Source organism: Chinchilla lanigera, unplaced genomic scaffold (genome assembly GCF_000276665.1).
Source record: "Chinchilla lanigera isolate Chin_1 unplaced genomic scaffold, ChiLan1.0 scaffold00041, whole genome shotgun sequence".
Lineage (NCBI taxonomy): Eukaryota > Metazoa > Chordata > Mammalia > Rodentia > Chinchillidae > Chinchilla > Chinchilla lanigera.
The window spans coordinates 15,875,290-15,899,642 of NW_004955442.1; the positions used below are offsets into that span (position 1 = coordinate 15,875,290).

Genomic DNA, 24,353 nt, shown 5'->3' on the forward strand with positions numbered 1-24,353 from the left:
GGAGAAAAACCAAAAAAAAAAAAAAAACACAACAAAAAACCACGAGCCCAGCCTGGACAATGTAGTGATTTAGTGAGACCTTGCCTCAGATAAGAAAGGGTTGGGGATAGAGCTCAGTTTGAAGGCCCTGGGTTCAATTCCCAATACTACCAAAAGGGGGGGGGGGCGCTGAAATCGTACGGAACATTTTTTTCTGAGCAGAAAGGAATGCAACTAGAAATCACAGATACGTGGAAATTAACACATTCTTAAGCAGTGGGTCAGAGAAGAAACCACAATGAGAATTAGAGAACACCTTGACACAAAAATGAAAACACATCTCAAGACTTATGGAACTGCAAGGGCAGGGTAAGAGTGCGACATACAGCTATAAATACTGTACATTCAAAGAAAAAAAACTCATGTCAGTAAGGTGTTTTACATGTTAAAGAGCCAGAAAATGGATTAAACTGAGCCCACAGGAAGGAGAAGGCAGAAAATAATAGTAAAGCAAAGATAAGTAAAATAGAAAAAATAAGTAAACCCAAAAGTTGGTTCTTTGAAAAGATAAAATAGTCTGACCAGGAAAAAAAGGAAGACTGAAATCATTAATATCACAAATGAAAGGCAGCTAGCACAACAGTTTTTACAGAAGGGATAGGAGAACAGTATGAACAATTATGCACCAAAAAACTGACGACCTACATGAAAGTGATGATGTATCAGGAAACACAGCTTCCCAGGCTGAACCATGTAGACAGAGCATCTGAAATGCACCACAGAGGGTAAAAAACAAGTGTAACCCCAAACCTCCAGATAAAGATGAGCCTAAGCAGACAGCTTCACCAACAGTTTCTACCACACATTTTAAAGAACTAATAACAGTCAATCTTGCAGACAATTGAGATCGTGTGGCCAACACTATTCTGATATCAAGGCCGGAAAGAGACACCACAGGAGCCCAATATCCTGATAACACTGATGTTACAGTCCTCAACAAAACAGCAGACTAGCTGGTCATGATGATGACATCCATCATCTCAGCTATTTGGGAGGCTAAGACAGGAGGATCACTGGTGCTCAGGAGTTTGAGGCTAGCCAGTGCAACAGCAAGACCTGTCTCTTGGTTTTTGTTTTGTTTTGAGACAAGGTCTCACTATATAGTTCAGGCTGGTCTTCTACTTCTCTATGTAGCACAAGCTGGCCTCAAACTTACAGCCATCCTTCTGCCTCAGCTGCCTGAGTGCTGGGATTACAGCGGTGTGCCATTACACCTGGCTAAGACCCTGTCTCTTAAATAAAGGGCTGCAGATGTAGCTCAGTGATAGGATATGTGCCCACTGGGTATAAGGCTCTGGGTTTGAGCCCTAGCAATACATGTACACATGTACACACTCACACTACTAGCAAACTGAATTCAGCAGATTAAAGATTAATACCCTAAGTGAAGTTTTTCTCCCTGAATACAGGAAAACAATCCATGTAATTTACAACACTGACAGAACAAAAGGGAAAACCACATGATCATTTCAATTAGTGCAGAAAAAGCACTTAGCAAAATTCACCCTTTTGGGATTTAAAGCAAACAAAAATCTCAACAAATGAGAAATGGAAAGGGACTTCCTTGTAAAGGTCACATAGGCTGATGCCACACTCAGCAGGTTTCTTCCCCCGAGGCCAGGAGCAGAACAGGGACACACTGGGCACTGCTATGCAGCCAGAGCAACAGCAAGGAAGGACTGTTATCACCTGTTTGTGGATAACCTGGTTTCCTATGTAGAAAACTCTAAAGGTCCCACGATAAACCTTGCTAGGACTAATGAACAAAATTATAGCCAACAAAAATCAGTTGTGCTGAGCGTGGTGTGCACACTTGTAATCCCAGCATTGAGGAAGCTAAAGCAAGAGGATCACCACAAGTTTGAGGCCAGCCTGGACTACATAGTGAAACCCGGTCCAAGAAAAAAAAAAAAGTTGCATTTCTAGATACCAGTGTCATCAAGGGGTATAGTTCAGGCATAGACCATTTGACTGCAGATCTAGATACCAGTGTCTTAGTTACTTTTTTTTTTTTTTTTGCCTTTTTGAGACAGGGTCTTGCTATGCAGTTCAGGCTGGCCTTGAACTCACTTTGTAGCCCAGGCTCCTCTCGAACTCGCAACAATCCTCCTGCCTCAGCCTCCCAACTGCTGGGATTACAGGTGTGCGCCACCACAGTCTTAGTTACTTTCCTGTCACTGAGACACAACACTCAACAGCAACAACTTAAAGGAAGGAAGGTCTGTTTTGGCTCAGTTTCAGTCCCAGATTGGCTGGGGGCAAGGCTGGCAGAGAGGCATGGTGAGGAAAAGGTACTCAAACATGGAAGCAGTGAAAACAAGAAGCCGAGAGACCTGCCTCAGCCACCCCTACCTCCTAACAGCAGTTCAACTACTGACCATGTCAGTGGATGAACCACTAAGAATTTTGGGGAGCATTTTAGATCTAAACCGTAACAACCAAAGAAAGTAATCTAAAAAAAGTAATTCCATTTATAATAGCATCTTAAAGAATAATACAGCAGTAAATTTGACCAAGAAGCCAAAACAGACCTATTCACTGGAAACTAAAATATTGCTGAAACACATAAATACATGGAAAAAACCTGTTTAAGGTTTAGTATTTTAGAATGACAATACTCAAAGCAGAGATTCAGTGCAATCCTTATCAAAATTATAATGACACTATAGAAACAGAAATATCCCTCTTTGCTTTAAATTTTTTTTTTAAATAAACTAAAAATAATCCATCCTTAAATTCATATGGTATCTCAAAGAGCCCCAAGTAACAAAAACAGTCTTGAAAAGAATACAGTTGGAAGAATCATACTTGGGGTTTTCATGAAGACAGGCATCTGGACCAATGGAGGAGCATAAGAAGCCCAGACAGGAATCTTCAAATACACAAATGATTTGACAAGGCTACCAAAACGATTCAGTGAGGAAAGATCAGTCTCACTGCTAAGAAAGCTGGGCCCTCACTTCATGGCATATACAAATAGGTCGAACACATATAGCTAAAACTCTTTAAGAAAATGGAGGGGAAGCTTCTGAGCCCTGAATCTGGAAGTGGTTTCTTGTATTATAACTAAAGCACAGGCAGCAAAAGCAGAATCAGACAAACTGAACCAAAAAAAAAAAAATTTTTTTTTTGAGACAGGATCTCACTATGTAGTTCAGGCTGGCCTTGAACTTAATATGTGGCCCAGGTTGGCCTTAAACTCACAACAATTTCTCCTGCCTCAGCCTCCCAAGTGCTGGGATTACAGGCCACCAAAATGAAAAATTTTTGTGCATCAAAAGACAACCCTAGAGCCAGGCATGGTGGCACATGTCTGTAATCCCAACACTTGGGAGGCTGAGGCAGGAGGATTATTTTGAATTCAAGGCCAGCCTAAACTGCATAGTGAGACCCTGTCTCAAAAAAACAAAGACAACCCTAAAAATGGTACCGTTTCAGTGTGGCAGTTCCTCAGTGTCATGGTTTATATTTAGATGTCTCTACAAAGCCCCATGAATAGTCAAGATCTTTGAAATATGATTGGATTATAGGGGCATTATAGCTGTCTTGCTATTAGGTGGGTTATGCATCAGAAGAGATTCATAACCAGGAAGGTTTATATTTTCCTTTCTCGCTCCTCCTGGGACACCATGATGTGAGCAGCTCCTTCTTTGTTAATGCTCCTCTGTCATGCCATTCTACTTTGGAGCCAGGTGACCTTGGCCTGTTAACTGTGAATTAAAATAAACCTCTGCCTTCAAGTCGTGGATGTCGAGTTTTGTGTTTCAGCCATGAGGAAAGTAACTAAGGAACTCAGTTATGATTGAGTCCATTTTACTCCTGGGAATTGGAACCAGGGGGTGGAACAGATAGTGGAACACCACATTCACATCTGCATTAGTCGCAATAGAGAGGTGGACACAGCAGACGAACAGATACACAGTGTGCTCTGGCTACACAGTGGGATGTTTCTCATCATAAAAAAAAGTGATGTTCCGATACCTGCAACACTGTGCACAGGCCTTGAAGACACAACATGCTGTGCAAAATACACCACACAGGAAAGGACAAATACCCTCCAATTCACTTTTAAGATCCATAGATTTAAAAAAAAAAAAATCCACACTAAGTAGGGTGGTGGCAGCTAGGGCTGGGGAGAGAAGCCAGGAATTGCTTAATGGAACACAATTTTAACCCAAAGTTATGCCACAGAACTGTACACTTTAAGGTGGTTAAATGGCAAATTGGAAAAAAAAAATGGCAAATAGGGTGTTTTACATTTTTGGTCTTTTGCTGCTGAGGATGGAACCAGGGGCTCTTGAAGGCAAGACAAATGCTCTGCAGTGAGCCACACCCTAAGCCCTAGGATTTATTTTTGGGTTGTTTTTCTTTGGCAGGGTTGAGGGGTGGGTAGGGGGTTGTTGAGACAGGGTCTCACTAGGTAGCCCAGGCTGGCCTTCAACTCACAGCGATCCTCCTGTCTCAGCCTCCCTCGTGATGGGATTACAGGTATATGCCAAACTCCAGATTAGGATTTGTTTCTATTGTAGTAACCTATGTGACAAAGCTAAAGAGAGAACAAGGCTGAGGGCTGAGGAAGGCCCCTGAAGCTACCTGCCCATGAAAGAAGGGCAGAGCAGAGGAGCACAGCTGCCTCCTCTGGTGATAGCCAGGGACTCAATGGTGGTGCTAAGGAGACCCACAACTCAGGAGCATAAAATGCCAAAGCCAACCTATGGTGTTGGAGAAATGAGCAGTACACCAAACTTAAAATACTCTCCTCTGTGAGTGGCAACAGTCTGATCCAGCACTGCCTTGTGACCTGAGTCCTGGGATGTTTCACTTGGGCAAATCCAGCACAGATGCTAACACATAGAAGTATTCAGTAAGAAAGTGTGGGCGCTCATCCAGGCATGTAAGCACACACCTGAAATCTCAGCACTAGGGAAACTATGAGGATCCCAAGTTAGAGGCCAGCCTGGACTACGTACCAAGACCCTATCTCAAAAAACCAAACCAACAAATAAATAAAACAAAACGAACATCCTATGACTCAGGCTTCAACTTCTATGATTCTGCCTTAGGAACCCACTTGCACTAGGGTAGATAGTCATCTACAAGGATGTTCTTCATAGCATTATTTCTAATACCCCTAAATGTAAATCACCTATACCTGCTAAAAAAAGGTGTATAAAGCTATCCTGCGGAATACTAAGCAAAAAGAATGATGACCTATATGTAGGACCATGAAGAGCTCCTGGACAGAGTGAGTGATAAACGACAAAGTAATGACAAAGACAAATTAGCCAGCCACCTATATGTACTACTAATTGGGTGGGGGGAAGCTTCTGGTGGCGCATGCCTGTAATCCCAGCACTTAGGAGGCTGAGGCAGGAGGATCACAGCAAGCTTGAGGCCAGTCTGGGCTACACAAGTAAAGGCTGGCCAGAACAACATAGCCAGTCCCTGTCTCAAAAAAAAAAAAAAAAAAAAAAAAAAAAAAAAAAAAAAAAATCGCAAACATTTAGAATGTTTTCACACTTACGCCCACCAAAACGCCCCTGGAAAGACACCAAACAGTTGAGAACGCCTAACTCTAAAAGACTGAATAAAGGACTAGGTCTGGGGCCAACCTAACTCGGTACAAGAACGTTCAGATATATTCTCCCACACTTAGACATTCACAGATCGACAAACGAACACATGAGCCTTCAAGAAGCAACTCCGGATTTCTCATCAAAAGCCACCTTTCCCTCCTGATCGGAGGGCTCTCCCCGACCCGCTTAAGATGGAAACCCGGTCCGCCTCCGTCGGCAACCAAGCCAGCTTGCCCGCTCGCTGGCGGATAGGCTCACCTGTCAAGGGCGAAGGGTCTCTTTTAGGCTGCAGGCGACTGGCCTGGGGCAGGAACGGATTGTTCAGCCTAGGAAAACGACAATTCAGGGAATTGTCCCGGAGGCCCCCGCCCGGAGCCGCCAACCTGTGAGGCGCTCACCCGAACGCATTGGGCTCCTCCACCACCTTCATCTTCGCAGCACCTGTCCGCGCAGGCCCTACAAGTAGGGAGGCGGTGAGGAAGCGCGAGGGGAAGCTGGAAGACCCGAGGGAGGGAGGGAGGGATTGGACTAGGGGATGGAGTCGGTGACACTAACCATTCACAGCAAGCCCGAGCTGTAACAGGAACACCGAAAGCCGCACCGCCATCGCGCCGCCGCGCGGTCACGTGAGTAGCAGCTAGTTCACGTGAGAACGGGAGCAGGAAGTAGCGTCACCCGAGCGACGCAAGCCAGAAGTGGCGCCCTGGCTAGGGCGCAGCCTCCGGGAGGTGGCTGAAGAGCTTTCTGAGACTTCAGGATTTGTGCTCCCCGCGATGGGCCGCCGGCGAGCGACGCGCGGGTCAGGGGCGGAGGGCAGCCGCGTTCGCCGTCCCCAGGGCCGCTCTCTGGAGACCTTCGTCGAAGAGGTGGGCACCGCGCTGCGCGGTGAGTGGAGAGTGATTAGGAGGGTGGGTGGGGCCGTCCCTGGGATCCCGCGCTGAGGCGGTGACCCTTCTCTCCCCGGTGCAGCCTCCGATGAGCCAGAGACCGCCGAGGACGAGGGCGACCCGAGCCCAACCACTCTGCCCTTCGCGCTGGCCATGTGGGATCTGGGCCATTGCGACCCTCGGCGCTGCACGGGCCGCAAGCTGGCCCGCCTGGGCCTGGTGCGCAGCCTGCGCCTCGGCCACAGGTTCGGCGGGCTGGTGCTCAGCCCCGTGGGCTCCCAGTATGTGTCTCCGGCGGACAGGTACATGTGGGAGGCCTGGGTAGTTGGGGCAGCGGGTGGTACCTCCCTCACCTCTCTGGTCTTTGTAAGCTACCCTGTCTCCAGCGCGTCATACCCTTCGGGGTTCACGTATTATTCTTGTGTGTCGTGCACACATACTCTACATGAGCAGGGGCATGTCTGTCTAATTTGCTTTCTTGCCTAGGATGTAGGAGAGCCTAAAATAAACGTTTAGTGAGTGAATAAGCATTCTTCAGGTACCACCAGCAACTGCCTCAAAAGCTTACCCACAAAGGCCTTCTGTAGGTATTTGGGGATAAGGAAATGATGTCCTGTATCCCTAGCGAAGTGTCTCCAGGAACGTATGTCACTTGAGGCCATCATCCAAGTGCTGCTGGCATAGAATTTACCATCTTGTCCTTGGCAGACAGCTGGTGGCTCAGGCTGGAGTTGCTGTCATAGACTGCTCTTGGGCCAGACTGGATGAGACACCCTTTGGGAAGATGCGAGGGAATCACTTGCGACTGCTACCCTACCTGGTGGCTGCGAACTCTGTGAACTATGGCAGGCCCTGCAGACTTTCCTGCGTGGAAGCTTTTGCTGCTGCCATCTATATTGTGGGTGAGTTTCAGGCCTGCCATCAGCCCAACCTGACATTCTGGTCTGCTGATCTGACTGCGGTTGCTCAGAGCAAACCCTTAGACATCAGGATAGCCTTTCAATCCCAACTCCTACTTAGAGCAGGGGCCTTGTTGAATTGGAGTGGAGGCATAATGAGAGGGCTGCCAAACAGCTGGGCAGGGGCATCTGTCAAGGAAGCACTGCCCTGAGAATCCATAGAATTTAAGGTCCAAGGACAGACCTAGATGGAGGCCCATGAGATGTGAGGACAGGCTTGGTGGGACTCTTGTGTTTCTCACCTAAGGGGAGAGACCTAGGGGTGGCAGAGATGGGGGTTGTACCAAGACAGAGGCTGGAGGGCAGGCATGGAGTGACATGACTCTTAGTTGTTGTCTGGTGAGGACGCTCAGTCCTCTGCCGCAGTAGCACTGCCCAGCAGTCAGGGTTACAAAGACATACTCTCTAGAGCCGTAATGGTGAAACTTCTAGATCTTTCAGTGATAAAAACAGCTCACAGCAGCTCACATGCCATAGGTTTGCCACCACTATTCTCGAGGGATTATTGAGAGCTTCAGGTTTTCTGTGCCATCAGGCTTTTCAGATCTTGCTGTCATTTTGCTGCGGAAATTTAAGTGGGGCAAAGGCTTCTTGGACCTGAACCATCAGCTCCTGGACAAGTATGCGGCCTGCAGTGGACCTGAGGAGGTGCTACAAGCAGAGCAGGAGTTTTTGGCCTGTGCCAAGGAAGCCCCTGAGGAGGAGGAAATTGGTGAGGCTTGCATGAATGGGAACCCCTCCAGACCTGTGCCTCCTGAAAAGCCTGGGGTAGGATTTTATCTGCCTTGGGCTTAGAGCTCACCTTCCTCTTTCCTCCTTTGGTTCAGACCCATTTGACGTGGATTCAGGGCGAGAGTTTGCAAATCTCAACAGGCCTGTGGCTACTATCCGGTAGGTCCTGGCTTCCATTGACCCCTGGCCTCAGCCCCTGCACATGGGGGTGTCCTAAATAATAGCTGAGTAGTGACTGAGTGTGTAAAGCAGACATCCACCAGGGAGGGTTTGGCTTATCAGGGAGTGAGAGAGGTGTCTTTGGCCTGGGGATTTTGTGGGTGAGGACACAGAGGCTGCTTTGGACTGACCAGGGTTGACACCATGAAGGAACATACCCTCTCCCCGCAGGCTACCCACGAACACAGATGATAGTGATGAGTCTGAAGAACAAGAGCCTGAAGACAAGGATGGAGAAACTAACAGCTGCTCTCAGGAGGAGACTCAGGAACAAGGGGATGAGGCCAGGGCCTCAAGTGAGATTTAGAAAGGAATCAAGAAACGGCCGAGTCTGAAGGTTGCAGACACATTGTTGAAGCAAGGTAGTAAGGACTCCAGAGACAGCAGTGAGACACAAGGGTAGACAGGCCTGGCAGTGGTACCCTCTGCAGTTGTGGACAGTGTGGGCCTTGTAACACAGGGATAGGCTTGCTGGGTTGGAGTTATTTGGAGCCCTCAATGAAGCTGCGGACTGAGAATGAGTCCCCAGTGTTTGTGTGCACTTAGCATGGGGGCTGGGGACTACCTGGGTGGGTTTGGGCTATGGGATCACACATGTACTTGAAAGGATGGCTGGCTGGCTGAGCTGTAGGTGACATACCCTACCTCACAGTGACCATGGGGGGACCTCTTCCAGGCCCAGTAGTCTACTTGGGAGGTTTGATTCCCAGCAAGTCTCCCCTGTTCATCTCGCTGTGGGTGGGGTCCACAGCCAGAGGGAGAGTGAGCATAGCACTTTCTTGCCCGTGACCTCCACCTGGAGGCCTGGCCATTGCTTCCCTTCCATTCTTGGGTCTCCTAAACGTGACCCACAGCCTTCCTATCCCTTGACTATTGGGAGCCTACCCAAGGAGACTGGGTAGTTTCCTCCAAGAAGGGCTTTCCATGGAGGCACTACTTGCAGTGGGGATGGGCCATTCTTTGGGGGATAACTGATGCAGGATCCTGAGGTGCATCCCTGGCCACCACCCTCTGGAACTAGTACACCTTCACATCCCAGTGTGACCACAGTCTTCAGACATTGCCTAATGACTCCTAGGGAACAGGAGACCACTGGAACCACCTGCCCACCTGCCCACCTGCCCACTGTTCTACTGCCTGTGAGCCCAAAGGAGGGGTATGACCTGATAAGTCCATTCTGTTCTGCTGTGAGTCCAGGGGCCGCTGCTGGCCAGCTGCTTCCAAGCTGACCCCCATATTTAGGGGGGCATGCTGGGGCACAAGGAGCGTGCAGCATACACCAAAGGGGGTAGTGGTGCCACAGGGTTCAGACACAGCAGCGGATAAAGGGAGCACAAAGCTGGATAGCTTGTTGGGCGGGTGTGTGCTCAGGGATCTGCCTCCATGCACTTCTCCAGCTCCTTGAGCTTCTTGACAAATTCCTGTGCCTCCTTGTTGGTGCGGCCCTCAAGCATCCTCAGCGCTGACCTCACTGCGGGTAGGTGGGCAGGTGAGCGGGCATGTGGGGGCCACACCTCCCCTCCCTTGACACGACCGCCTCTTTACTCTCACTCACCCTGGGCTCTGGGCCGGCGCAGATGCAGGGTGATAGGCTGCCCTGCTCTCATTCCCCCACCCACTTGGGGTCTCGAGATGCCGCTGACCCCACTCAAGCCAAGGGCTGCCTCCCCCGCAAAATCATTGGTGGATAGCCAGTCATGGTCCATGACAGTGAATAACACGCAGGCGCTGCGGCGGCGGCATGCTTCTGCAGACACAGAACTGTGGGTAGGGCAGTTAGGGAATAGTCAGGAACCACTTGTGACCTTGTGGGATAGGGTGGGGCACCCAGGGGCACTCACAAGTGGAAGAGCTCATCATATATGGGGTGCAGTGTCCGGGCCTTGACCTGGGTCCTCTGGCTGCGGACCAGCGGGAAGAGATGTGGGGGTCCCAATTCCACGATCACAAAAGGGTCACTCAAGCCTGGGGGAGCACATGGCCATGACCAAGTCATTCCCACCAAGCCCCTGATACTTGCCACCACCATGCCTCACCATTGGTATCCAGGGGGAGCAGGTCTGCAGCATGCAGCACCTCCACTGCCAGCCGCTGTTCTGCTGCCTCATAATAGCAACGGACACTCAGGCGACCAAACCGGTTCTGCTCCAGGGACTTCTGTGGGAAAGGTGAGTGAGCAGAGCTGGGGTTCTGAGGTGGAGCAGAGCATGGACAGCAGACAATAGCCATCTTACCTGCTTGAGCTTCTCCAGATAAAACTGCTCAATGCATTCACGGGTGGAGCATTTGTGCAGCCGCAGCTCTTCCTCCAGCCTCTGCAGGGAAAGGGACTCGGTGATACTGGTCAGCACTGGCCATAGACAGCCAGGTGCCTTTGAAGCAGCAGCTACCCTGCCTCAAGGCTCCTGGTCTGTCTGAAGGCAGCTGGTGCAGCTGGGCCCCCAGAGGGCCAGACCTTACCTTGTAGCTTCCATCCTTGAGGATCTCCAGAGGCAGCCCCTGGCCCTCAGCATGGAAAAAACTAACCAGAGCCTGGGGCAGAGAAATAAGAGGTGTCTGGAAGGGACAGCAAACCACTTCTCACACCTGGGTGCATCAGGTCCCAGGAAGCCTGGGAAGGTGCCAGCCCCTGAGGCCCTAAAGCTGTCGTCCTGGGTGGGTCTGGGCTGTGGGGAGGAAGTGCTGCCTATTCAGTCCTGGAGATGGCAGAGAGGCTAGGGGCAAGCGACAGGAGAGGTCCCTTGAGTTCTGCATGGCCTACCTCCAGTGTGAATTGGAAGCGTCCATAGAAGTCTGCAGAGACGTCACTGTTTCCACCCAGTGCCTGCAAAATAGCTTGGAGGAGCAGCTCCCAGAGGGCCTCCAACACTCTGCAAGGACCCAGCATGGGTGACCGCCAGTCCACACACTCTCCACCTGCCCAGCCCTTACCTGCCCAACCCATACCTTCCTAGGTTCTCCTTTACCAAGGAGGCATTTAGCAGGGCCAGTTTCTCATCCAGGTACTTCATGAGTGGAGCTACAGCCTGTGGGCAGGGGTCCTCAGAGCCAGCTAGAACCTGGAACCCAGCTGCCCCTGGTGTAATATACACTCACATCCACAACACCCCCAACACACACCTCATCATTCTGAATGGAGTCTGGGGAGAGGCTGATGTGCTGCACGTACTTCCTGATGTCAGCCACCATCTGCAGGGGTGATGCTTAGCACCAGGTGGGGATACCAGGGACAGTCCCCACACCAGGGCCTGGCCCATTGCCCACCTTGGAGGTCAGGTGTGCAGTCACAGTGTGGGCCTCTCGCTGCAGGTCCTCCTCCAAGGCCTGTATGCAGCTGAGGAGGTGGCGGGGAAGCGTGGCCTCCACTCCCACAACACCCTCAGGCCAGCCCAGGCCCCGAAGTGCCTGCCCTGAAGCCCTGCGCACCAGCTCCACATTGTTGAGCACCACGCAAAGCTGGGGAGGGTAGGCAGAGGCAGGTGGGTGCAGTCAGGCAGCCTCACCCAGCCACCTGTAACCTCACCTGCCCAGCCAGCCACCCACCGGCTCGCTCACGGTCTCCCCAACAGCCCCAGGCTGCGTGTCCACTTTCTTCCTCAGCAGCTCCGTGTAGAAGAGGACTGCCCCACACATGTCCTGGGGTAGGGATGGAACAGAGGACTCGGACCTGGAGCCTCTCCCAGGCCCCAAAGTCCTCCCAACCTATTTCTCCACCCCCCAGGTGCCACACCTGGCTGAGCTGAGTCCCCAGCCCCTGAGCCTGAGCAGGGTCAGGCCATGCAAGGCGGACCCAGAGCTCCTGGATGTGGCTGAAGCAGAGGCTCGCAGTGGCCGCAGAGCTGCTGTGCTTGGAGGAGGCATCCACAGGTTCCAGCTGGAAGGCAGGAGGCAGCCTGCATCACAGGGGGCACAGGACGAACCCCAGTGTCTTTAGGCCCAAGTGCTGACTCACCGTGTCCACATCCACTGCTCCCTGGAGGCGCCACTTGACTTGGTCTCGTAACACCTGTAGCCAGATCTTCACAGCAGGCAGGAATGGGGTATGGATGCCAGCCAGGGCCAGGGAGCGGCCATCCCTGTGGTGGGAACGGGGTCAGAGCATGTCCCAACTAAAACCTCCAGGACAGCCTCCAGCACAGGACTCTGGGGTTTTCGTCCCAGTGCTTATCTGGAAGAGCCGGGGGCTTGGGGGTGCCTACCGGCCAGGGATATAACTCCAAAAGCGCTGAGTGTCAGCCAGGGTCAGGTACAGCTCAAAGAGCCCTGAGGCCACCTGGAAAGTCATCTTGGGGCTGAGTTCCTCAGTCAGCACCCACGCTTCCTCGGCCAACTGCCCAGATTTGTGGAGGGATGGTGTCAGAACAACGAAAGAACCAGGGCCCTTCTTAGCTCTCCCTGCTCCCCCATGCCCAGCAGGCACCCCCAGTTGGGATCCTCCTTACCAGACGTTCTAGCTGCCGGAAGGTAAGGGTGAAGAAGTCCACCTTGAGGATTCTGTGAAGGACATGCCTCAGCCACCTACCCTTCCTGTAGGCCCCGTCAGCCCCACCTGTTCGGTGTGGGTGCTGAGCAGCAGGACCTACCCATGGAAGAGGCTGGCGTAGATGCCATAGCAGGCTTGCAGGTCCTCATAGATGATGTCTGCTAGCTTCACGAGCCCAGGGAGGCGCTGCGGCCCTGACTGGAAGGAGGCCTGGCTTGTATTCCACTGCTTGGGCCCCTGTACCCACCATGGCCAAACCCTGCTAGCCCCACCTGTTCTCGGGGACTGTTGGTGTTCAGGAGCCTGTTGTACCACTCACGGTTGCCTCTCTGCAGCAGCAGCCACCAGGCAGCATGGTAGAGTAGAGAGGGAAGAGGGGGAGGTGGGGGAGGGGTCATGAATCGAAGTTTGGGCAGGGCCAGAGGGGTCCAAATGCACCTTCAGGGCAGCAGCGATGTCCATGTTCAGCTCCGTCTCAAAGGGGCAAATCTCAAAGGAGGGCTGGAAGAGCTGCAGCTTGTCCAGGCACCTGGAGGGCAGGTGTGTGGTCATGGTGCAAGCCTCCTGAAGGTCCTCCTCTAGGATCTGCCCTGGTCAACCCCCTCACCACCACCCCTAACTCGTGTGGCACCCACTTTAGCAGCAGCTCTAGACGGTAGACGGCCGTGCTGTTGGTGGCAGGGAAGTAATCTCGGAGCTGGCGCAGTAGTCGCAGCCCATACTCAGAGAAGGCAGAGAAGCTGTCAGCCAGACTCTCCTCCTGTGGGTAGGGCAGGGCTCTTCAGGGCTCTTCAGAGCTGCCTGTCAGCCCTGCTCACATATGCTGAGAAACACCTTTGCTCCTCTTGCCAGCAGTTTCCTCCCTACTACATGGCCATCCCAGGCCTGCCTGGCTTTATCCTGCTGAAGCCCCTCCACTAACTTCTTCCTGGTGGCCTCCCTGCTAGTGTGACTCACTCTTGGCTTCCATGACCACCCTCCTGCCCTGCTCTGCCCAACTCCCTACTCAGGAATTCTGCACCTACCGTTTCCCTGCCCCATCCTCCCAGCGCCCACTCCCTCCTGCTGCTTGGACCCTCACCACCTCAGTGCTGATACCCATGGCCTTCTTCCCCAGGTTACTCCAGTGCAGCCTACTCTCCTTACAGCATGGCATGTGTGCTCTCTCCAGTTGTTTGTTTTCAACCTGAGGGCAGACTCTGCCCCTCCTACCCTCCCAGAGTAGGGGTGACCCCAGCACACCCTTCACCAATACCAGGCAGGCCTGTGGCAGTGCAGGTACTCACCTGCTCCTGGGGCAGTGAAGCTGCTTCTTCCCAATGTGCCTGCATGTCTTCCAGCAGCCCCAGCAAGTAGCCATAGTCCAGCGTGCAGGTCTGATGGTGGCGGCTGCTGACCTGCCAGTGCCTATGGGGGCCCAGTCCAAGGTCAGGCAGCACCTGGCCCTGCCCTACCATGGAACCCAGCCATATCATCCTCATGCCTACTCACAGGACAGCCAGCTGCAAGGGTGACAGGTTACTCTGGGCTCCATGCAGGCAGAGGATTGTGGACCCAGGCCCGCTGAATTCACCACGCCAGCTGCTTGAATTGGGCTGGGAGAGGAGGCCAAGATGGATGGAGGTGGGAGATGCCTCCAAGTTGTCCTCAAGCCCCTACCTAGCTGCCCCACTTCCCAGGGTGCCCATTACCTCCTCTGCTTGGTGCTCAAACTGCAGTATGCGGCTCAGGAGCAGCAGGTAGGACAGGAAGCCAGAGCGGCCACGCTGGCTCATGACCGTGTCCCTCTGAAACACAGGGCCTGTGGTCACTGCTCTACCTGGGGCTTGGGGCTGAGGACTCAGGGCAGGCTCCTCACCTGTGTAGTGATGAGCTTGAGGACCAGGCGGCAGTCTCCCTGCACACGCGAGGCACTAGAGCGTGGTTCCAGCTTGAACCAACGGTCAGCACCGGCCACTGGCACCTCCTGAGGGAAGCAAGTGGAGAAGTGTCAGACCTAGGGTACTCCCTCCCTCCCCTCCCACACAGACTCCAGGCCCCTGAGAAAGACATAGGGGGCACTCATGGGGCCCAGACACAAGAGGCAGCTGGGGGTGGCCCCTTTCCCTGCAACTCGGAAGGTAGGAGGCTTGGGGAACACAGGATACAAACACTGCTCCCTAGGTGTAACCACCCCATCTTTAGCTCACATACCCGGACAGGGATGTTGAGGCACCCCAGGAAGTCATCAGTGTGGTCCTCTGTGGGCCCTGCCGTCCCATTTGTACGAGCTGACTTGACAATCTGTTTGAAGTACCTGAGCACAGCAAGGTGGCATCATGCTGGGGGTCACTGGTGAGCCACCACCCACTGGGTACCTGTGGTCAAGCCGAGGGTTTGGGTGGGATCCCACTTGCTATACCTGCTCATGCCCTTGAGGCCGATGACTTCATTCAGCTTCCTGCATGCTTCTGCTACGGACACATCATCATCATGATCCCTGGGAAGGAGGTGGCTTGTCTGGAGCTCCTACTGGCTCAGATCACCCCTTACTTCCCAGATCAAAGGTACCCATTCCCTTGCCCTGCAGGGCTCAGGGTCCTGTACCAGATGTCCAGGTGCAGCTGGTCTGTGTTGACATCCTCGATCTCGCTATAGGGAAGACAGAGATGCCATGAAGGTACTAGGCAAGCCTCTGAGTGGGACAGGGACTAGGGTAGAGGGATCAGGGGCTAAGGTAGGGGCAGTGGCCACGAGTTCCAGTTATCCAGATAGGCTGAAGGCTCCAAATCCTGACTCTGCCACCTACTGCCAGTTGTGTGGCCTCAGGGGCAGGACACTTTCTGGGCCTCAGTTTCCCACGTGGCCATCCCCCCTCAGAGTCTCTGGGACAGCAGAGACTGGGAACCTGTGAGTGTCACCCTCAGGACACTCAGCCACCAGTGGGGTGGGAGCCTTACAACAGGAAGTGCTCCTTCCAAACAGGGTTCAGGGTGCTGCTCTTGACTTCTGTGACCCGGATGCACTTGGCTGGCAGCGGACTGCTGTGCTTGCTGCCCTTGCGGAAGCTGAAGCGCTGTCCCTTCTGCCCGCTCTGCTCCCGAGGGGTCCCTGAGGCCGGCAGGATGCCCAGCATGCAGTATGGGTCGCTGAAGCCTGGGACAGGGCAGGTGCTTCAGCCCAAACCTTGTCCTCTGTCCTCAGGCCTGGGCATAACTGAGGTCTGCTAGGATCCCACTCACCATTTGGGTCTTTAGCCAGAAGGTTCTTGGCACTCATGACAGAGACTTTCAGGGTGTATGTGGGGGCCTGCAGACAGAGGAGCACTGGGGAACTTATGGCACCGGGTGGTGTCAGCGTATGGCCACCTCTCCCTTGTCATCCCCTAGTCCTCACCGGTGGGGGAAAGTGTCCTTACCTTGGCTTTCTTCACACGCTTGATGGCCTCAGTGTGCTCCTCAGGGCTGGTGCCAAACACCTGTGAACCATGGGTGGTGGCCAGAGCCCAGGTGAGCCTTGGAGAAAAGCTGGACACTTTCCTGGGGCCCCAGGCACTCCAGCCCGAAATAGAATGACCAAGTGCCCACCTCAGAGGAAGGCAGCATAGGGGAATGGCGCCCACCATCTGTCTGTCCTAGGAAGGCTTGGAGCAGGCTGCAGCCAAGGTGTGAGCATGCACTTGTGATGCCAGCTGTGGTGCTGGCAGGTGAGGGCAAATGCAGTTGTGCAGTGTTAGCCAGGAACAGGAGTTTAGAGCACATACGTAGGGGGGAGAGTGTCTGTCCATCTGTCTACCCTTCTCTGAGCATCTGTCTGTACTCTCCAAACTTCTCTGTGCTCATCTGTCTCCCTGTGTGCTCTGCAGGTGTGTCCACATATCTAGCCATCTCCCCATCCTTCCAGGTGTGTTGGCCTGTCTGTGTGTCCATTTGTGCGTGTATGTGTCTGTGCAGGTGATTGTCTATGCACATTTGGCGTGTGTTCTGTGTGTTGTTCAGGTGACAGGGATACCAGTGGAAGGGGATCTTGGTCCTTACCAGAGTGGGGTAGAGTGGGCGAGGCTGCCAGCTTACCTGCTGCAGGTAGCCTAGAAGGATCTCCTCATCATCCACCTGATCAGGGCCCATGGTGCCAGCCCGGTGGAGGACCGTATACAAGGCTTCCTCATAGAGCATCTCCACCTGCAGGGGCCAGGCTCTGAGTCCCTGGCCAGCTGCAGTGGGAGGTGGGGGGATCTCTAGCCCCTGCTGCCCACAGGCTACATGCCCAGCCCAAGATGGTGCCTCCCTAGTGGAGCCCAGTCCCTTCCCAGTGCCTCCACACCCGCTATCTCCACCCAACCACCATACCCACGGTCCCACAATCCCTGGAACAGAAGTCACAGGCCCTCTGAAACCCTTACTTCCTCCTGGGTCAGGGCTCTCAGGCCGAGGTTGGGGTCCACAGGTTCAGCAGGGGCTGGTGAGCCGCTCCGTAAGAGGACCTACAAAAGGTGCTGTGGTGAGAGTCTTGGGACAGGGTTTAGCCTGTAGCTGCCTCACTGTGACTCTATGTTAGACAGACAGAGGTGCTCTAGGGAGAAAGGAGTGAGAGGAGTGTGGATGGAGGTTGAGGTGGATTCAGATGGTGGGCTGCAGCCCCAGACCCTGCAGGAGCATCTCACCTCTGGACAGGGGAGGGCTTGTCTGCCTTCTCCCTTCTTCAGGATGAGGCGCATGTGGGCAAAGAACTCCATGCCATCCTCAGGTTTCCTGGAAAAAGGCTAGTCAGTGCTTGGGCCACAGGGTGCAGGAGTCGTGCACAGGACAGGAACAGTGTGATGCTTGGAACACTCATGGCATCACTCATGGCCTAGAGCACAGAGCCACACACCCCTGCTTCCCACCCAGAACTGGTACCCACCAGGCCCCTGTTGCAGGCTCTGGCGCGTCAGCACTGGTGCTCCCAGGCTCCGGCTCTGTCTTGCGGCGGAAGGACGGACACACTTGCACCTGCCTGAGCACGCTACTCTTGATTTCCAGCAAGGTGGACATGGTGGCAACCTGCAGCAAAGCATACCTATGACTCTGAGCCAGGCATCACTAAGCCCATAGTGGAGGGTAGCAGGTAGGAGGCTGAGAGGAAAAACATGGTACTGGGTCAACCTGGGGCCTTCAAGGACTCTAGCCAGCACATCTGCCAGGTAACTAAATGGTTACCTCCATATCCCCTCCAGAATGGCATTGGGGATGTGGCAGTTGATGCCACTGAAACAGTGGTAGTTCCCGTCTCAGGACCAGAGCTCTATGTGGAGCTGCTGCGACCTTACTGGGGAGGAACTGTTCTGTCACTTCCAATTCAGGGCTGGGGCTCCAGCTATGCCTATGGTACCTATGACAGTGTGACAGGAAGCATCTGTGCCTCCTGGGACCTTGCTAAGAAGGCCAAGATACTGGGCAGTAGTGCCCAACTCCCCTAACCCCACAACCACCTGGGCCTTTTCCGCAGGAGTTCCAAACACCACGTGGGGCCACAGATCAGCATAGGTGGGACCATGTCCTGGGCCAATAAGCAGCTGCTCACATGGCCAGAACGCCTAGGAGGAAGCTTTTTCGGGATCTTTACCCAGTAAGCAAATCTCTTCACCCCAGGTGCTGGTCAGAAAAAATGGTTGGGGGAGGTGTAGCCATAAATGGTAGTGCACACTTGTAATCCTCAGCTCTAAGGCAGGAGGATTCCTGTAATTCCAAGGCCAGCCTGGGCTCTATAGTGAGTTCAAGGCCAGCCTGAACTACATAGCAAGATCCTGGCTCAAAAAAGAAAACAAAAACCAGTGAGAGCAGCGCCCCCTAAAGCAGAGCTTGCTCCCCACAATTGGTACAAATGGAACCCAACTGTGTGACCCAGCTGGGAAAGCTAGCCCTTCTCCCCCAGTCCATCCCGTCAGTTACTCTCCTGCTGCCGTGGCAACTAAGCCAGCCTGCAGCATCCTGCCTGGAGCAGCAGAAGATACCCAGATGTGACCGCTGCTGAGATAGAGAGCAGTCCTCTGCCCAGGAGTGGAGCCTACTCAGTGCACTCCCTGTCACTCTGCTATTAACCTAGGTAGAAACGGGGCTCAAAATTAGCAGGTCTGGGTAGGAGCTGGGACACAGAGTGGACAAAGCAACAATCTTGGCCGTGAATGCTGATGATACTTTCCCCTTCCAGGTGGCAGGCCCAGGACTTTCCCTGAGAAGTCCTGCTGCTCACATTTCTTTCTGGGTACCCGGGCTCAGCCCACCTGTATCATGGAGGAAGGCTCAACGCAATGTTCTTGCTGGCTCAGTCCCTTAAGTGAGGCCCAAGTTTCCCCTGTAGCCCCCAAGTTGAAGTGGAGGATGACAGCCAGGGCACTAGGGCCTCCTGAGTCCCCCTCTTCCACCACACTACTCTGTCCAGACACTTACCTCTCCCCTGCGTCATGCAAAAACCTCTAGCCTGGTGCCTTTCTCACACAGCCTTGGGGAGTCCCCCTCCATCCCTTGAGAAAATGTGTCCCATAGCCAGGCCACCTCTGTCACACAGGCCCACCCCTTGGCTTCTCTACCCCACCTTACCCGTCTCTGGTTTATAGGATGCATTCTATCCCCCAGACCACACCTGCCACAAGGCCTTTCAACTTTTGTCTGGGTCTCCCTCCTTCACTGATGCTCACCCATCTACCCAGGCACATTAACCCTTGCAAAGGGACTGTTACTTCTGTTTTACGAAAGGAAATAGACTCAGTAGATCCCACTCCTTGTCCAAGGTCTCAGGAGCAGTTAGCAGAGCGAGACCCAGCTAGATGTCTCTGAGGCGCATGCCAGGCTGGCCCTGTTCGCCACTTCCTCCACCTTAGAACTGTGAGCTCAACTAAGATATCCCAGTTGGGCACACCTGGCAACTAGTGGCTCCAGAGAGATGCTGAGCAAGCTGCCTGCTGCACCTGGTGTGGGAGAGAGTCCCCACCCATGGGCTATGCCCTGCACAAGCTCAGCACCCCTCGACAACACCTCATCCTGTTGCCTGATACTCCCACTGGGGTCCTGGTGACCCTGGAAATGTACTGGGCTCAGAAGGCTGTTGTCTGGGCAGACCTAAGAATAGAGAATAAGAAGGAGGCTTCACCCTTGAGCGGGTGCCACGCAGAGCCCAGAAATGAAGCCTTGCTTCCTTCACATCTTTGTGTGCTCTCTACCACCCTCCCCTCAAATCTTGGGGGACAACAGGCTGGGCAGAGTGTTTCAGAAACTGTTGCCCCAGCCAGGCATAGTGATGCACACCTGTAATCCTAGGACTCTGGGAATGTAAGTTTGAGCCCAGGATAGGTGGCTTAGTGACTTACCAAGATCATGTCTCAAAATAATAAGGACTGGGATTACAAAATAATAAGGGCTGTATGGTGAAGGTCCTGGGTTCAATCCCCAGTATAAAAAACCAAACAAATGAACAAAACGAAACAAAATAAACAACCTCCCCCTCCCACAAAGCTGTTACCCCATAACCAGTCCTGAGGTCCCCAGGAGGCTGGGAGTCATAGGCCCCTCTTCAACCTAGCTGAACTAAGAGCAGAGAGGCTGCATCCCCTATGCCCCAAGCCTGCAGAGCAGCCTCTGTTTGAGCTGTTGCCAGGGCAACCGCCAGCACATCTGAGTGTGACGGACCACAGGGGCTCTGGATACCAGAGACAAATATGACGCAGAAGCTCAGCAGCCTGAGCTATAGGGCTGGGGTGTCTCACTGAGAACAAAATGTCTAGGCAGAAGGGGGCCAGACGCCCCAGCTGCATTTGCCACTCAGCATCTCACCTGTTACACCTGTAGCCAGTCTGAGACAGGGATGCTGCTCAGCTCCCAGTTCTCGATGAACCCGCCCTAGCCCCAGGTCACACAGCCAGCAGGTGGCAGCCTGGGGCTGAGGTTCTGATGTCCCAATCTTAAATTGGGACAGCCTGAGGATTAGATCCAGCTGCTCCCCATACTGCTCAGTCCATTTCTGGGATGGAGCCAAAAGCAGCGTCTCAGCACTGGTGTCCAGAACTGGTGGCTCATCCTGATGCCCAGAACTGCCACTCTAATCCTGGATCTCAGGAAACCCCAGGGGTTGCCTGGGAAGCAGGTAATCTTGCTAACCCAACACTCATGGTCCTGAGAGCTACCTAAGATGCTCTGACTGTGCCCCAACAGGGAGCTGTGTTCCTGACAGGGGATCTCATCTGTCTGTGGGCCCAGATGTGACTCTGTCCCCCATCTCACCATCAGAATCTGCAGGGACAGCAGCAAAGAGCAGGACAGGCCCATATCCCTGTGTTGTGCTTGGCTATTGGCATCAGGGCCAGAATCCATTGCTTTTGTCTGGTGAATAAGGTAAGGGCTGATCAAAGAGGTTTTGCCATCCAGCTCTGGGGCAAACCTGACCCCACCCTAACTGCTAGACAAAAAATGGTAGCACTAGTCCATGTCACAAGCCCAGGGCTGGGCACCTTGTCCAAAGCCAAGATTTGATTCCAGGGATAGCAAGCCAAGCTGTCCCTTGCTAGGCTGTTTGGGGCATGTGACACTGATGCAGGTGGATCTGGGGGCAGTTGAGCAAGAGAACCCAGAGGCCTTCTTGGTCCCCAGATCATTAAAAACACCTCTAGAGCCCTGGGTTTGGAGGACTCCTTAGTGCATTTGGATTCCTCAGTCTGGACAGGATGTCTGCCTCCCCCACTGGGTTTCCCATACCCCTACCCTCTGGTCATTTCTTTTTCGGCATTTCTCCTTTTTCCCGCCCCACCCCCACGTCTTCTGGATTTCCAGGCCTCCCCCTGGCCTGTGTTCCCTGCAGAGGCAGGGAAATGCCCAAGGGCGGCTTACCTGGCTTTGCTGGAGGGAAGTCCAGTCTACAGTGTGTGTGTGGGGGGGGGCGGGCTGCCTGCAGGCGGACCTAGGTCTCCCAGGATGACCTGCGGGATGGGGCTGGGGTGCTTTCGTTGGGGCCCCCTTTTACCTGTCTCACTCACCTGCCTCTGCCAAGATACCCCTCCCTCCCCGCCCCTCAGATCCCCAGGGTCTTGTTTCCCCTGGAAAGGGTAGGTCCGAGGGCATTTGGGACTGGTCTGACGCACAGTATTTCACTACCCGCAATGGGAGGGAAATTCTCGGGTGGCGTGGGGTGGAGCGGGGCCCTCGTGGGCAGGGGTTCAGGGGGTCCGGCCAGAAGGTCGAAGGGAAGTCCCACGGAGCGTCTCTGGGTCCTTGTTCCGCATCCAGAGCTCCCTCGGGAGGGGGGCGGGGGCCGGTGGTTGCTTTCGCCCCAACCCCCGGTTCCCAGGTGCGGCCCTGTTTCCCTCCCTGCGCCCCGCAGTGCGGACCCTGCCGCCGCGCGTAGCTGCGCGCTCCGAGCGGAGAGGGCAACAAGAGAAATTCTACCCGCGGCCCCGCCCCTCCGAGCATGCGGGCCTCAGTTTCCCCGGGGCTGCAGGTGCGTCTTTGTGACCTGTCCACCACCCCGGGCCCGCAGCCAGCAGAGCGCAGACGCCAGTGTTTGAGCCTGAGTGCGGGTCTGTCAGTCCGTCGGTCCGTCTGGGTGGGCGCCGGGCTGGGCCCCGACGGCACAAGGCTGAAGGCTGCGGCACTCACCGGGGGCGCAGGGGTAAAGGGGCTCCTGCGGGCGCAGTCTCTCGGGCTGGGGACTGCGGGACCCCGCGACCGTTCGCAGCAGCGCTCGCTGGAGACTCAGGCGCGCGTTCTGGCGGTGGGCGGACGGACTGGGGGGGCGGGGGCGGGGCCTCTTCGCAGCTCCCGGCCGCACGGCTCAGTGCGGGGAGGGGGGAAAGATCCCGGGATGGGCGGGGCTGTCGGGCGGCGCGGCTTGGTGGAGGTGGTTTGTGTTTTCCGTGGGGTCTCTGCCCTGGGGCCCCAGGGAAGCCAGCGTCGCCCGACACTGACAGAACTAAATCGGGGTGCCCCACGACAACTCTTGTGAGGGTGGGAGGCCCAAGTTGGCCACTGTCTCTTGTCAGGTCACAGACAGCTGGACCTCGGGCACCCCGTCCACATCCCCGGCCTCCACCGCATCTGCTGTCAGACCAGCTGCCCCGCGGTTATCTGGAAGGCTTGGTTTTCGTTTTCGTTTTTGTTTTTGCGGTACTGGGGTTGAACTCAGGGCCTTCATCACACTGAACTACACCCCCAGGCCTTTTCTGAGACAGAATCTGACTAAATTGCTCAAGCTGGTCTTGAACTTTTACAATCCTTCTGCTTCAGCCGCCCAAGTGCTGGGATTACAGTATAGGTGTTCACCACCATCCTGGGCAATTTGGAAGGCTTGTTAAACACACCTGTTGGTCTGCTAGTCTCTTAACAAGCTGCCTGCCACAGGCCTGGCCCCTTGGACTACAGGCTGTCCTGGGCTGCTGGAGTGCTTGGGGTTGTTGGAGGGGCACAACAGGCTCCTAGGCTCAGCTGAGCTTCATCTGGACACTGCAACTTAGATTTGGGGAAGCTTTTACTCCAGAGGGCGGATCCTTAAGAGTGGGACCTTGCCCTGTAAGGAGCAGAGGCAGAGGCAGGGCAGGCACCCTCTCTGCTCAGCTGAGACGCAAGGAGGGTTCCCCCTGGAAGGCTGTTGCCAACTTCCAGAACAGAGCTCAGGCAGAGGCCCGTCTGCAGATCACTATGTACAGTCCTCCCTGTCCCAGCTGCCCCCCTGTCTTTACTGCTGGTCACTCAGATGGGGCCCAGGAGGGGACAGCCTGGACACTGTTCCCAGCTCAGGATACAGGTGGCTTCTCCCCTTGCCCTGGGACAGAGCGACATTGCCACCTCCTAGAGCTCTCGATTCCAACTCACATCTATCCCCAGCCCCACACCTGTCAGCAGGAGACAGGAGACAGCACAGGATGGCAGGGTGAGGGAGGCAGGACCATGAGATGTGTTCTCCTTCCCCACTTCCATCCTGACCCAGTCTAGCCAGGAAAATGGAGTGTTGTGGGGGGAGTTCAGGAAATGTATTCTGCTTGGTACAGGGATGTCAGATGAGCAGGAGGGTGGGTCTGGACCCTGTGTACCCACCTGTGCCTCTGAAGACAATGGAGATTGTATAGGGGCAGCTAACCTCCCTCCCAGAATCTGAGCTGAGCCCCCAACCTGACAGTGCTGCATCAGGTTCTGACAACCTGTTGGAACAAACATAGTCTGGTTGCCATGGTGATCATAATGGCTTTGGGGTGAAAGGATGAGTCTGCAGCTGCTGTAAACAGGAAGTTGGGGGGGGCAGCTGCCAGGCTCTCAGGAGGGGCTCCAGCTTGTGAGAGCAATCTTCAGACTTCTGGGCTGGTTGGCCCCTCCGAGACTCTCACTGCTCTCTAATGGGCAGGGAAACCAATCCAGGCTTGCAAAGTGACTTGTCTGAGGCCACACAGCAACAGGCTGGAATCCAAAGCCAGCCCCGTGGCTCAGTTTCCCTGAGATAGGATAATCACAGGGCTCTTCCC

At 54.2% G+C, this 24,353-nt stretch overlaps 3 protein-coding genes across 5 annotated transcripts in view; 1 reads left to right on the forward strand and 2 right to left on the reverse strand.

Moving 5' to 3' along the window:
• Gnptg (N-acetylglucosamine-1-phosphate transferase, gamma subunit) overlaps positions 1-6,263 on the reverse strand; it is an 11,144-nt gene extending 4,881 nt beyond the window's left edge. For both annotated transcript variants that reach the window (XM_005391580.2, XM_005391579.2), the window contains exons 1-3: positions 6,171-6,263; positions 6,014-6,071; positions 5,874-5,941 (exon numbers count right to left, since the gene is read on the reverse strand). In XM_005391580.2, coding sequence (XP_005391637.1) covers positions 5,874-5,941; positions 6,014-6,071; positions 6,171-6,222 — 178 coding nt within the window. In that variant the 5' untranslated portion in view covers positions 6,223-6,263. The remainder of the gene's footprint in view (positions 1-5,873; positions 5,942-6,013; positions 6,072-6,170) is intronic.
• Positions 6,264-6,373: 110 nt separating this feature from the next.
• On the forward strand, positions 6,374-8,933 carry Tsr3 (TSR3, 20S rRNA accumulation, homolog (S. cerevisiae)). The gene is made up of 6 exons (XM_005391578.2): positions 6,374-6,500; positions 6,585-6,804; positions 7,211-7,404; positions 7,997-8,173; positions 8,289-8,352; positions 8,584-8,933. Exons 1-6 carry the CDS (start codon positions 6,389-6,391, stop codon positions 8,717-8,719), a joined length of 903 nt encoding a protein of 300 aa, XP_005391635.2. The 5' UTR covers positions 6,374-6,388; the 3' UTR covers positions 8,720-8,933.
• Positions 8,745-22,605, reverse strand: Baiap3 (BAI1-associated protein 3). 2 transcript variants are annotated; one of them, XM_013517830.1, is made up of 34 exons: positions 22,498-22,605; positions 17,777-17,916; positions 17,538-17,625; positions 17,277-17,357; positions 16,948-17,055; positions 16,293-16,352; positions 16,117-16,183; positions 15,835-16,030; positions 15,482-15,526; positions 15,297-15,374; positions 15,089-15,191; positions 14,754-14,861; positions 14,587-14,682; positions 14,387-14,490; positions 14,182-14,302; positions 13,531-13,655; positions 13,334-13,424; positions 13,168-13,224; positions 12,996-13,093; positions 12,855-12,906; positions 12,612-12,742; positions 12,365-12,488; positions 12,143-12,286; positions 11,956-12,048; positions 11,677-11,868; positions 11,533-11,601; positions 11,359-11,438; positions 11,174-11,282; positions 10,873-10,944; positions 10,647-10,727; positions 10,449-10,566; positions 10,254-10,377; positions 9,968-10,173; positions 8,745-9,883 (listed from the first exon to the last, which is right to left on the reverse strand). In XM_013517830.1, the coding sequence occupies exons 2-34, from the start codon at positions 17,905-17,907 to the stop codon at positions 9,780-9,782; spliced, it is 3,456 nt and encodes a 1,151-aa protein (XP_013373284.1). In that variant the 5' UTR covers positions 17,908-17,916; positions 22,498-22,605; the 3' UTR covers positions 8,745-9,779. The 2 variants fall into 2 exon arrangements, with proteins under 2 accessions (XP_013373284.1, XP_005391631.1); XM_005391574.1 differs by having other exon boundaries at positions 10,449-10,569.
• Between the last annotated feature and the right edge of the window lie 1,748 nt (positions 22,606-24,353).

What these genes read in the sequence shown, in the direction of transcription:
- Tsr3 (XM_005391578.2), top strand. Translation starts at nt 6,389, where the DNA reads ATGGGCCGCCGGCGAGCGACGCGCGGGTCAGGGGCGGAGGGCAGCCGC. An exon ending in TATGTGTCTCCGGCGGACAG is followed by an intron (nt 6,805 to 7,210) that starts GTACATGTGGGA and finishes TGTCCTTGGCAG; the next exon opens with ACAGCTGGTGGCTCAGGCTG. An exon ending in TGCTGCCATCTATATTGTGG is followed by an intron (nt 7,405 to 7,996) that starts GTGAGTTTCAGG and finishes CTGTGCCATCAG; the next exon opens with GCTTTTCAGATCTTGCTGTC.
- Baiap3 (XM_005391574.1), bottom strand. Translation starts at nt 17,907, where the DNA reads ATGTCCACCTTGCTGGAAATCAAGAGTAGCGTGCTCAGGCAGGTGCAA. An exon ending in CCAACAGTCCCCGAGAACAG is followed by an intron (nt 13,094 to 13,167) that starts GTGGGGCTAGCA and finishes GCCTCCTTCCAG; the next exon opens with TCAGGGCCGCAGCGCCTCCC. An exon ending in GCGCCGGCCCAGAGCCCAGG is followed by an intron (nt 9,884 to 9,967) that starts GTGAGTGAGAGT and finishes ACCTACCCGCAG; the next exon opens with TGAGGTCAGCGCTGAGGATG.